The sequence below is a fragment of the Gadus morhua genome, chromosome 17 (assembly GCF_902167405.1).
Source record: "Gadus morhua chromosome 17, gadMor3.0, whole genome shotgun sequence".
Lineage (NCBI taxonomy): Eukaryota > Metazoa > Chordata > Actinopteri > Gadiformes > Gadidae > Gadus > Gadus morhua.
In genome coordinates, this window is record NC_044064.1 from 3103598 (window position 1) to 3116292 (window position 12695).

The 12695-nt window shown below is 47.1% G+C and overlaps 2 protein-coding genes across 2 annotated transcripts in view; both read right to left on the bottom strand.

Moving 5' to 3' along the window:
* myoz2a (myozenin 2a) overlaps window positions 1–7396 on the bottom strand; it is a 9615-nt gene extending 2219 nt beyond the window's left edge. Inside the window, exons 1-4 of the mRNA XM_030338492.1 lie at window positions 7254–7396; window positions 5994–6084; window positions 3483–3646; window positions 2284–2404 (exon numbers count right to left, since the gene is read on the bottom strand). Coding sequence (XP_030194352.1) covers window positions 2284–2404; window positions 3483–3646; window positions 5994–6075 — 367 coding nt within the window. The 5' untranslated portion in view covers window positions 6076–6084; window positions 7254–7396. The remainder of the gene's footprint in view (window positions 1–2283; window positions 2405–3482; window positions 3647–5993; window positions 6085–7253) is intronic.
* Window positions 7397–9325: 1929 nt separating this feature from the next.
* Window positions 9326–12595, bottom strand: LOC115529635 (synaptopodin-2). Its single transcript, XM_030338496.1, has 2 exons — window positions 11482–12595; window positions 9326–10877 (listed from the first exon to the last, which is right to left on the bottom strand). The coding sequence occupies exon 2, from the start codon at window positions 10680–10682 to the stop codon at window positions 10248–10250; it is 435 nt and encodes a 144-aa protein (XP_030194356.1). The 5' UTR covers window positions 10683–10877; window positions 11482–12595; the 3' UTR covers window positions 9326–10247.
* Between the last annotated feature and the right edge of the window lie 100 nt (window positions 12596–12695).

Sequence of the window (12695 nt, forward strand, 5' to 3'; positions counted from 1 at the left end):
CACGTGTGTGTGCGTGCGTGCGAGTGTGTACACGGCTGGCCTCTCCCTCCCCCCTCCCCCCCTCCCCTCTCTAACAGCACCCTTTCGCAGGGTTCCCAGGTGTTATGTAACGCACGCAGGGTGTCACGTCCTCTCCCTGTGAACAATCAGCCTTCCTGAGTGCGCGCTTGGCGGAAACAGCCGCGTCCAAACACTGAAACACTTTGTGAAAGCCCTCAGAAACTCTCTTTTAAGGGGGGAGACATTTTGGTTTGATGTCGACAGACAGGAAGGGTGCACTTATCTCAGAGTACCTTATATGAACACGCAATGACGAGAGGAAGAAGACAAATTATGATTTGTTTTTGTTTTAGGAATAGGGTTTAAAAAAAGCCCCACGTTTTAAAGGGACGATTTGTTCTGTTGTATCAAGTACAAACATGTAGGAGTGGTACGAGTCTGATGGGGATATACCTCTCTCTCTCACACACTCACATACAAACACACACACACACACACACACACACACACACACACACACACACACACACACACACACACACACACACACACACACACACACACACACACACACACACACACACACACCCTCACCCACACAAACACCCACACATCCTCACACACACACACCTCACACCCACACACACATACACATGTCACAGATCTATGGTTCCCATCCCTGGGGTGCTCTGTCTATACCGACTCTATGATTCATCTTTTTCGTATGCAATCAACGACACCTTCATGACCGAGCTATTCCAGGAGCTTTTTCCGATGAGATACCCAATACGTGCTGTCTTCAGTTCTGCTGCCACTGCCTGGGACTACTATGTGGGACAGCTATGTTCTAGGAAGATGGGGGGGATTGGGCTTGTGTGTCATCGTAGGCTCCAGGAATAACCAGCAGTCATCATCAATCCATTAGCTCACTCTTGTTAAATCACAGTGTTTAGGGTTAGGGGGGCGAGGACTTAATAGGCTGCCGTAACGGAAGGAGGTGAGTTCTCGACCCATCCTGACAGCTTCAGCGGCAGAGGAAAAGGGGAAATGCCTCATGCACTTCCTGTGTGTGGCCAGGGGTAATTATGTAATTATAGTAAGAGATGGGGTGAGGCAACATCAAAGTAATCAACTTGTAACGGGGTTTGTGTGCGTAAATGACAGTGTGCGTGTGTGTGTGTGTGTGTGTGTGTGTGTGTGTGTGTGTGTGTGTGTGTGTGTGTGTGTGTGTGTGTGCGTGCGTGCGTGTGTGTGCATGCATGCGTGCGTGCATGCATGTGTGTGACTGTGTGTGTGAGGGGGAATTCTTGCGTGCGTGCATTATCCAAACACACAAGAAGCCATGTGTGGTTTGGAGCAAGGGGTAAACAGACAGGCAAACACTATCCCACGTAATCAAAACAAGGTCAAAGCTACACAAACCCATGAATCCTAATCCAAACACTGGAGTCCACCGTAAATACTGCGCTGTAATTGCTGCACCACACACCTCCAGCCCAACAGCTCTCAGCTGACCGCAGTCATGGAGTCACAACCCCTAAAGGTCATTTTAGAACCATTATATCTGTAGCACGATGGTCAATTCTGACCACTATGCAGTGGCACGCATGTGTGTGTGTGTGTGTGTGTGTGTGCGTGCGTGTACGTGTATGTGTGTTGTATTGTGTGTGACCACTGTGACTAAGGTTCTGACACACGCGTGGATAAAGTGTGACCACGCCAGATGGCTTTCACACAAAATGAATGTAATTGTCAGAAATAGACCAAAATAAAACATGACATTTTTTCCGGAGAGCACAGAAGCACACAGGAAGTCAAGCAGATAAGAGCCACGATGCTGACTAACTTGCTTGTTTTTCAACCATCCCATGATCATGAATTTGATGATTTACGACCCTTGTGTGTGTTGGGTTTGAAATAGCTTTTAGGGAATGAAGGGTGTTCATCTATTAGGCAGCACTATCCTCTGCTTGTTTTCCCCATTTATCCACCCCGCTGAAAGATTCACGGGGAAGGTTTGACCTTTACATGCTGTGCTGGAGAATTGATGATGTGAACGATGAAGTAGTCAAGCCTGTGGCATGTAGAAATGTCAATAGACTAGGATGCACACAGAGGGAGCCATTAGCACAACAATTACGACAACAGGGGGAATGTGTTTGATTAAGAAAAGACGAGGTTGGCGTGGACGTTGATGGACTGCTTTAAGAGTGAAAAGAGGGTTTTGGGATTTCCTTCTCCTGTAATGCTTGCCCGCGATGTATTGTGTTTAGTCCAACCTACCTGGTGCAATGCTCTCTGGGTTGGGTTCTGCTGTTTCAGGTCCTGTCTCAGGGGCCGGGTCAGAGCTGCCGTTCTGACCCTCCGTTGTGTCGCCGTTCTGACTTTCAAGGACGATTCCGTCCTTTAAGCGTGAGGAGAAAGGAGACAAGGCGGTTTGTTGGTGCATTAAAAGGCCTTCTTATGCTGTTTGGGTGCAACTTGAAACCTAAAACAATATTTGATTTGATATAATTTACACATGTTAAAGATAGTGTAGACCTTTATTACATCATATGATGTATGAAATATAATACAATATATGTCATAAATATATGTAATATATGAAACTATAGTAAATTGTATCGTGATTTTTGCAATTTTAAACCAATTACATTGACCCAAAGAAGATGAATGTGATTAGGGACCCAAAGGAATGTAATCTATACATCGATGAAGCTCATGTTTCGAATGAAGGCAAAAATATTACATTTTCATCGTGAACATGGTGAATCCACTGTATCCCAAGTAAACAGTTAAAACTAGTCTTCAGTGTCTTTAACCACATAAGGGCGCTAAGTCTGAACAAGGGTTGCCATGCGGTACACCAAACAAGAGGGGAACGTGTCAATACATCGGTCGCCTATTACTTTGCAAGAGGGACGGAGGGGGGGGGTGGTTTCATTTGAGTGAACGTCTCAGTGTATGGATTGCCTGACATGCTAAGGGTTTCCCGGAGGAGAAACAGGGACATCTTGGCAGGCTGCCCGTCTCAAGACAAAAGGACAGCCAATTAAAGGCTCCTCTGACCACAGGTGCAGTGCTTCCCCTCCTCTCGGCTGTCCATGTTATTATGATCCTTTATTACCGGCCTCCCCTTCCACTCTGCTGTTCCCATGAGAAAACCCTACAATAGGTCGGTGGAAGCATTAGAAGGGCTTGTTGTTGCGGACTGAGTACATGGGGTTCTGCAATGTCAAATAAATGCTGAATGTCAATGTAAACATTGAAAACGAATGAAAACGAATCAAATATGGGAAGGAATCACCTCATTCATTCTAGAACAAAATGTACATTTGAGACCTTGCACATAAAACAACATATTCATAATTATTGTGTTAATGTTAATGTAATGGTTATCGTGCCCTGACTGTGTGTTCTGCATCACATGTGTCTGGGAGGGCTTCTCGTGCGCAGGAGCTCATTCCCAGGCTCACACTCACCAGGGGGGCGGCGGGCGGGTTCTGGATGCTCTCGTACGTGTACTTCTCCGAGCGCTTCTGGCGCATCTTGAAGAGCCGGGAGCCACGGTTGGAGGCCACGGACAGCTCGTCTAGCATGATGTCCTTAGGAACGCACATCTTCTTCCCCAGGTCGATCTCCACGTCTGGAGGCAGAGACAACGCCCCCGTCACTTCTCCGGGTCATATAGCAGCCATCTTTTATCAAAGCGATTCACAGCGAATGTATTGAGGTACGGGGGGGGGGGGGGGGGGGGGGGGGGTTTGGGTAGTGTTACGTATTTTAAGCTGCCCCCACATAGCCACTAGGAAGCAGGATCAAACACACAAGCTGCATTACCCTCACATAGCCACTAGGAAGCAGGATCGAACACATAAGCTGCAATAACTACTCCAGCCACAGTTGGCAGCACCTTTAGACAGGTGAGGAGGGAGGAGGCATTACGTCACGCCGGCCACGCCCACTCCACATAGGCCACGCCCACTTGATAGAATCCAGGACGGAGTTCAGATTGAGGCCAGAATCAATAGGAGCCCGGCCAAGAGCCATTGGCCTTTGCCCGTGGCTCGAAGTAGTGACCGATATTATTCCAACACGCGTTAGATAAAATTCCCTCCCTTTTGCTTCATAGTTACCACACCGAAATAAGCCTACTTTAACAAATAAAGTGAGTTAAAAGCGACCAAGGATTGGACTACTTTCTTCAAGAAAAAACGCAACAGTAGCTTAGCTCAAGTCTGCGGACATTGGGGATCAAACCCAGTACCTTTCGGCCTCTGGCTCAAAAACCCAGGAGGCTATGGTGGTTCTAGACCGTTCGGTCTAGGGAGGCCATGCGGGGGTCAGTCGTTCCATCCGAGCGGCCGTAAGGACTCGTTAAGCGCCGTTCAACGCTGGTGGTTGTTTGACCGGTGCTTTTTAGACACACTTTTAAGACACACTACGCTCACACACTTGAGTATTTCTAACCAACGCAGCACTGTAAGCATGTCTGTGCATAATCATTTGCAGAAATAATATTATTTGCACTATTATTCCCGATAATATTTGCCCGCCAGCTCCCTGCATGCACACACACACATTTCCCTGAGCCAATGAATTGAAACGTCCAAAAACAATCGATCCCCACTTTGAGATCGGATCAACCTTTCTCCCCCTCATCATCCATCACCCATCGCAGCGGCACGCTCCCCCAATCCCCGCATTGATGACACGATAATCAAATTAGATGATAATCCGACGCCTTCCGCTCAATAAAATCTGGAGCTTGTTTAGCGTTTGGGTCTCGCTAACACCCCGCGGATCATGTGGATGGCGTGGATCCTCATTCAAGTGGCTGCCACCCTATTTGCCAAAATATCTCTCAGCTGTTTGAAGCCCTCAGACTCTCCCCAGGCCCAATGAGTCACTGACACAGTTGTCCGCACCCCCCGCCCCCCCCCCCCCCCCCCCCCCCCCCCCCCCCCCCCCCCCCCCCACCCCTGGACAGCCTGTTCAAAGGACAACGACAAAGCGATTGGTTACTTTTGCGGCAATAAAATGTTTCATTCGCTTATTTTTAGCAGGCCCGCGTTAGACGAGGTGGGGTTGGCCGGCGAGTTGTGGCCTGGGGAGTTGATACCTCGTGTGTGTGTGTGTGTGTGTGTGTGTGTGTGTGTGTGTGTGTGTGTGTGTGTGTGTGTGTGTGTGTGTGTGTGTGTGTGTATGTGTGTGTGCGAGTAAAGGGAGCGAGTGTACGTGTGTGTGCATACAAGTGAGTGTGTTTATGTGTGCATGGCAGAGTGGGAGCAAAAGTGTGTTCGTGTGTGTGTGTGTGTGTGTGTGTGTGTGTGTGTGTGTGTGTGTGCGTGTGTGTGCAAAGAATTTATATCCTTGTGTGTTCACCGCTTTTTAATGAGCTCCATTTGAGCTGACGAGTAACTGTACAATTGCTAGTAAGCTTAAACACGGGTATCAGATCTAGTTTATTTATATGACCCCCCCACATCCCCTCTTCCACTTTACAGTCTCACATGATGACGTCTAACACAGGAGAAGGAGCCCACATATCTTGACCCTTCACCCCTCTCCCTGTGAAGTTTGTACACTGCAGTAGTTTTGTATCTGACTTGCATGAGTTCACAAGTGAGTGATTCTCCTACGCTTTTCAAGCGCGCTCAAAGTAAAAAAGAGGTCAAAACGCCCAAAGGAGGAAGAGAACTATGGAAGAAGATTAAGCCAGAACTTCAGAGAATGAGGGGAACATGAGAGGAGAGAGAGGGAGAGAGAGAGAGAGAGAGAGAGAGAGAGAGAGAGAGAGAGAGAGAGAGAGAGAGAGACAGGGACAGAGACAGAGACAGAGACAGAGACAGAGACCGAGACCGAGACAGACAGAGAGAGATAGAGAGAGAGAGATAGAGAAATAGAGAGAGAGAGAGAGAGAGAGAGAGGCAGGCAGAGGGTCAGCGTGGGGGTCGTAGCAGTGTGAATGCAGCGTGTGGCGTCAGCCGTACCTTCCCCCCCGTAGATCTCCCTGCTGATGGCCGCCGCCTGCATCTTCCTCTCGTTGGTCGTCATGGACGAGAACTGCGACATGGGGTCCCCCTGGAGGGGTGAGGACGGGCGGGAGGGGTGAGGACGGGTGAGGAGGGTTGAGGAGGGGCAGGAGGGGACGGAGAGGGGACAGGGAAGGCAGTTGGAGAGCGGACAGCGACACACACCCCACACGGTCAGAGTGAAACAAGGAACAAGCGCAGGGCGCCCGAAGGCACGACGACGGACAGGAGGGGGGGGGGACACGCCGGTGACAGGGGAGCGTGGGAAGGGGGGGGGGGGGGTCGATTCAACATCATCGAGCCTTCGGGGTCACCGGGTACGTTAACACGGACGGCAGGCAAGGCCGGGACGACCCGTTAGAGAGAGAAGGGGGGAAATAGGGCAAAGTTAACACTCCCGCTTGGAATAACCTTGGGGGTTCTTTCGGGAGGGGGGCAGCCAGCCGTGTCAGGGTAACGGGGAGGGGGGGGGGGGGGGGGGGTGATCAATAAACCTTGGAATGCACCTAGTGTGCTGAACAGGACACAGCCGGAGGAACATGGGGACGACGGTGACGACGTGGCGAGCGGGCCGGACGGGAGACGGAGTAGGCTAGGAGGTGGTGCAAGCCAAGCAGGTAGGAGGGAGGGGGGGGGGGGGTGATGAATTGTACATCGTGGCCACGGTGGTCCTTAGTAGCTATAGTAGGCCCACGCACAGGATTTTCCCCTTCACCTTTCCCTCACCGCACCATCTGGAGTATATAAAGCAGCTCTATATTTAGCTAGAATGTCCAGTATATAAATGAATCCTGCCTATGGGGGAGTACAATTAGATCTCTGGAGTCTATATCGTTTAATGTTAATCGTCAATAACTTTACATCATTATTTGTCGTGACCCTTGAAGTTAGGCCTTCTTATGCTGTTTGCGCTCAACTTGAAACCCGCAACAATATTTAAATATCCTGAATTTCTGATCAGTAATCAATAAAGTTTCACCTCATCATATGTCATTTAAGGCTCAATACTGATTGATAAATTGTCAACTGTCAATAATAAACCACACATGCCGATTTTCATCGGAAAATCACGAAAGACGGGTAACATCGTAAACCATACACGCATAAAGTTGTTGGGCGAAGGTGAGGCCACAACTCCTCGAGGACAGCCATGCTCGGTTAGGATTTGTTAGGAAAAGTTCTCAGGCAAATAAACATTTTGAAGTAGTCTCTCCTTACCTGGAAGTCTGCTGTGTGTGTGTGTGTGTGTGTGTGTGCGTGTGTCGGTGAAGTGGTAGTGGTGGTGGTCGTGGTCGTCTCTCCAGCACGAGGTCGTCAAGGGAGACTCACCGACCGACGGGTGAGAAAGGGGGAGTGGCGACCCCTCACGTCATCGTGCGTGCTGTGGAACCCGAGAGGTGGCGTGCCAATGTCTGGCTGGTAGGTGGGTGGAGGAACCGGGGGGTGGGGGTGGACATGGAGGTGGTATGTGTGTGTGTGGGGGGGGGGGTGGGGTGGAGGTCAGCACCCAGCCAGCGACTCCAACCGAGTTAGTGACTGAATAAGTGGGTGGGTGCGGTGTCAGTGGGTCTGTTGTCATCGGTATTTAGTTCAGACGAGCAGAAGCGACTAAATTTAGAGTGCCGTCACCACTCTGCCTTCAATCTTACACTCAGTTGTCCTGACTCTCCCTCTCTCTCTGTCTGTCTCTGTCCTTCACCCTCTCTCTTACCCTCTCTATCTCCATCTTTCTCTCTTCCTTACTTTGTCTCTCTCTCCCCCTCCCTGTCTTTGACAACCTCTCTTTCACTCCCTCTCTCTGTCATTCTGTTTCTCTCTCTCTCTCTCTCTCTCTGTCTTTCTCTCTCGTCCCTCTCTCTCTCTGTCCCTCTCTTTGTGTGTGTCTCTCTCTCTGTGTCTCTCCGTCTCCTTGACTCTTACTCTGGAACTTATAATAGAAACCAAGGTCGTGTTCCGGCAGTACAGTGCCTGCTGTTTGGTCTGTACTCATGCATACAGGTACTCTTGTTTAAGAAGTTCAACAAGGACAGGATCAGAGTGCAGACTTTTATTTGTGTTGTTGGGAATCCTAGTTAATTGTATTTTTATGCATCTTGTTTACTGTATGCAAATTAAATATAACAATGTATACATTTAATTACAATATATATATATTTATATATATTGAGTGGCAAATATTATATAAAAAAGTATACAAATATTTGAGAATCACTTCATGAATTTACATCCAAAAAATGTTAAGATAGAAAGCATACATAGATACTGCTTGCATGCTTTTCCAAATCAATTTCAAAAACTATGATCTACAACTACAGCACTGACTAGCGCCCCCCCTCTCGTGTTTTGCCGTCCCCAGATTCCCCCTGTTGTTACGTAACCGACCGTCTCCAAGGTAACAAGCCGCGCCCACCCCCTCCCCCCTCCCCGGTTGGATGTGGAGGCATGTGACTCCTAAAGACATCCCCCCAAAGAGCCTCACTAACAAGGTGCAGCAGGGCATGACGGCAAACCACGGGAAAAAGTGCAGTTTTTGACACTGCCCGGATGAGAGAAACCATTAAAAAAATCTAAACTAAAAAGGCACAGGGCAAATTATGACCAAATAAAAACTATATCTGTTAAGAATATTGATTCAATAGTCTCAAACAGGTGCAGCTCATTAGGTGGCATTATGTCATGAGATACACCTCTGCATGCTTTAATTATATTGTTATTGATACAGTATTGTCTGCTGTATTATGCTTCATTAAATCACTTGAATCAGGATAGCGGGTGAAGCTATGTCAAACCATCTATAGGCCTATAGGACCGTGATGAGGGTAACATAAGCAGCAACTATAAGGGATGCACATCTATGCATCATACTCTCTCCCAAATCCCTAGTTGCTTTTTAAATGAGGAAATTCAATATAGACTCACTGCTTTGCACACAGAAGGTAATTACACACGATAAGGCTCATTTAGGGGGACCTGCCTGAAGTCTAGCAGTGGAAAAGCTTCCATGCCGATACATAAGGATGCTAATATTGTTCCTGTACCAGCAGTCTCTCGTTGTCTAGCAACAACATGCTGATGAGCGGAAAGTAAGAAAAAAGTTATAAAAAAATAGCAAAATAATAATGAAATAATCTCAAGTGGGGTTTACATAACAAATGGCTTGCGTTCCTCCCGCAGGGCGGGTTATGGATTTAGCCTTTGCCCAGTTTACCGCAACACGTCGCTGCTCACTGAAACTGATTACAGATGATGTTTTGCATGGGAGCACAACAAATAAATCAGGAGAAAATTGCTCAGGCTCAAGATTTTAATAAAACTGGAGAGGAAGAGGAGAGGAGAGGATAATCAAACGTTCACAGCCCAGCATGCAAAATGGTTCAACTGTAGTAGAATTACATAGATAACTGGAATCACACCAGAATCGTGTTGATTGTATATAAATAATACACCCAACGTATCAAACTCTAGTTATATTGCAGCTGCAATATAATCACCAACCACTCTTAACATCTTCTAACAAATCGTAAAAACGCTCATCAATTTCAAGCTTTTCAGTTCAGCCATATTGCAATCGATAAGACAGGCTGTGTGATGCATGGCAAAAATACAGCAAGAGTTAATGTCTTATATTTCCAACTAATTTCCAATTAAGGAATCTTTCAATCCATTTCCCTTCATCCACTTACCCACACATTAAGCACAAATTATTTTCAAACTTATAATGTGCACTCTACCATTCACAACATGCCAATGACTCTTCTTAAGAGGTGCTACTGTGAAAAATACACTAAAATAACCTTTTTTGGATGTAGAGCAAAGACGCAATAAACTACATTCAACTCCAATACTCTTTTATATCTGTCATTTCCATCCAAAACAATGCGTTACTGTTGAAATATCAACCTCAATAAGTTATATTATAGCCCTATTTAGGTTAAACGACAAGTTTACTAAAAGCAATTTACATCAGAAACGACGCGTATGAACGAAACGACAAAATACAACGATATTGTGAATTGATGGCTGTAGTGAACCTAAAAATCTATGATATTTTAAAATATAACTTGCTTCATATGTGTATTGAAATTCAACGTTAGTTAAACTATGTTTTCATTCTATGGTTTGCAAAAGAAAAGTGCAAAGCAAAATCGTGCCTGGTGTAAAACGAACTTCAAGCCCAAACGTCAACGACCACCTTGACTCCGAGTGTGTCACTTATCGCTTGCAGCTCCACGTGGTTTTGCTGTTGTACGCCGCCGTGAAGGTGGGCCTGGCCGAGGGCCTTCGGTACTCGGACATCAACGCAGAGGACCGGAGCTGTGGGTCCGTCGTGCCCGGCTGAGGCCGCCACTGTTTGGGCAGAGAACCGTAGTAGCGCCCGGGTGTCGCGACGCTGCTCGTGCCGGCGGGAGGAGGCGACACAAACGACGGCAACGGAGGTCGACCCTGGCTCCGGCTGCGACTGTAGCTCCAGGACTGGCTCTGAAACCCGCCAGTCCTCGGGGCGGCGGCGGTCGGCTGGTACGACACCCGGGCCTTCCAGTCGTCCGGCGGCTCCGGGAGCAGCTTGCGCTCCACGGCCAGGCGGACGTTGGAGGCGATGGCCTGGTGGAGGCTCTGGTGGGTGAACGCCTCGTCCACCAGGCCCATGGGATGGCGGGAGGCGGCTTCCCAGGGCGTAGGGGCTTTGAGACGGAGCTCCGGCCAGGCGCCCTGCTTCCCTGCTGGGGGTGCGGTGGAGACTCGAGCGTGAGGCCTTGGGGACAGGGAGGCCGAGACCTGGTGGCGACCCAGAGACGACACTCTGCTGGCGGGAGGGGAGAGAGAGTAGTTCCTGCCTGGAGCCTGCAAGGAGGAGACGTTGAGATGGGTTTCAGCCAGGCTTCAAGTGTGTGTGTCATCCAAACATTATGGAAACAAGATTAGCAGCACATAGCTAATAAAGTAATACAATTGCAAATAAATAATTTGCCTCACTTTAACTATTTTTTTTAACAGATTACGCAAAGGCTATAACCGCGCCTCGGCCAATATATGTGAAGACCACAATAAGTGCTATTGTGAATAAGATAACTTTTCAATTAAATACACATAAAGCGCTATGTCTCTATCAAGATTCAAAACCAAACCCAAACGGGACAAGATGACTCCAGTGATGGAAGAGGGATTCTCCAGGGAAAGGACATTAACGCTGGGCTGCGGTCCAATAGTCTAGTTTCAGAAGATTCCTAGCTGACTGAAATGACCCGGAAATGTGTAAATGGCAGCTGGAATTCTGTAAATGCTAAGGAAAGGGGCTTCAGTGCTTCCCTTCTTATCTACTTTAGCACGGTACACATACTGTGATAAGAAAGGCTTTCCTTGCGTCAGGAACATTTAGAGTGACGCACCATCAACATGAACGACAATTATTTTCATGCAATGACATTAGGATATATTTCATACATACGAGTGGACAGGAGTGTGAGCTTGAGCCACCATGCTCAATGTGACAACTATTTACTGTTTATGCAGCCTGCATGAAACAAAACGTTATGACCGCAATGGGGCAAAAATATCTGAGATGCGCATTTTGTAGTCCCATTGTCGGGAACATAGTAGTCCTTATGAGAAAAAAGTTTGAAAAAGGTTATAGGACGTTATTTCTTTACTATCCAAAGTAAGTATGTCTGGATGCTTCCTCTCCAGCCTCTACTTCACAATGTTGCACAAACATCATAGCATCACAAAGGGTCCTGCTTGTGACCTGGTCCTCTTGTTTCCTGAGTACCGGGTTTACACTGGATCTACTTTCTCTGTGGCGGATGAGACGGTGAGATGTTCAAGGTATAAATAACATACTTTCCCTTCCAATGGATTCTCCCAATTGGACTCTGGTAATTGCTCGTTTCAAGACGAATGAAAGTGCTGCCATCACCTGGTTGAAAAGTGCAATTGCAGTGATGCATAAACAAAGTGATTAAAAAGCCATACAAGTGATAGAATGAACTGACCTTATGAAGAAAAGGATAGAAATAGAGTGAGATGGGGTAGGAAGTGGTGGTAGATTTAGGGGGTATCCACAACAAAATCCGTCTAAGTAAGCTAAAATTAAATAATAAGTTACTCTCACGCTGATAGAATTGCTAAGGTTTCTAATGTCAGTCCAGGTATTCTGACCCAAGAGTGGGTAAGAGTCGAAATCTAAGTTGCATTTAGCCTAGTTCAGAACTATATATAGTGAAGCCTCACTTACACAACTAAGTCCCAGGTTGATAGCTGTTTCCCTGACATTTAGGCTAAAACTCATCTCTCTTTGGTTTTGGTCCAATAAGTTATTCTGTTATTGTTTCTTAAGCAAGGGTCTCCCCTATGTTCTTGTTAAGCCACATGCATAATCAAAATGTATTTACTTGAACAACCAGATGTGCCTTATTGTAGTATTGTTCAAGTAGGCTTACATAGAAATGTTATTACAGCATAAGCAGTAGATATTCATTTAATTTGCCCGTCATTGAAATCGTTGATATTTTCCGCCACTAATATTTAGTTAATCTTGAGCTCTGAGCAGCTGTGTCACATCTTTCTTGACTGTACCAGTGTATTGTAAAAGAATGCATGCAAAAACAAAAGTGTATTTTGCTGATGGGAGAAGTTTGGCAAGTGTGAAGAAAGACAAATCAG

Bases quoted from the DNA above. Each gene is read 5' to 3' on its own strand.
- LOC115529635 (XM_030338496.1), bottom strand. From the start codon at position 10,682: ATGGGCCTGGTGGACGAGGCGTTCACCCACCAGAGCCTCCACCAGGCC.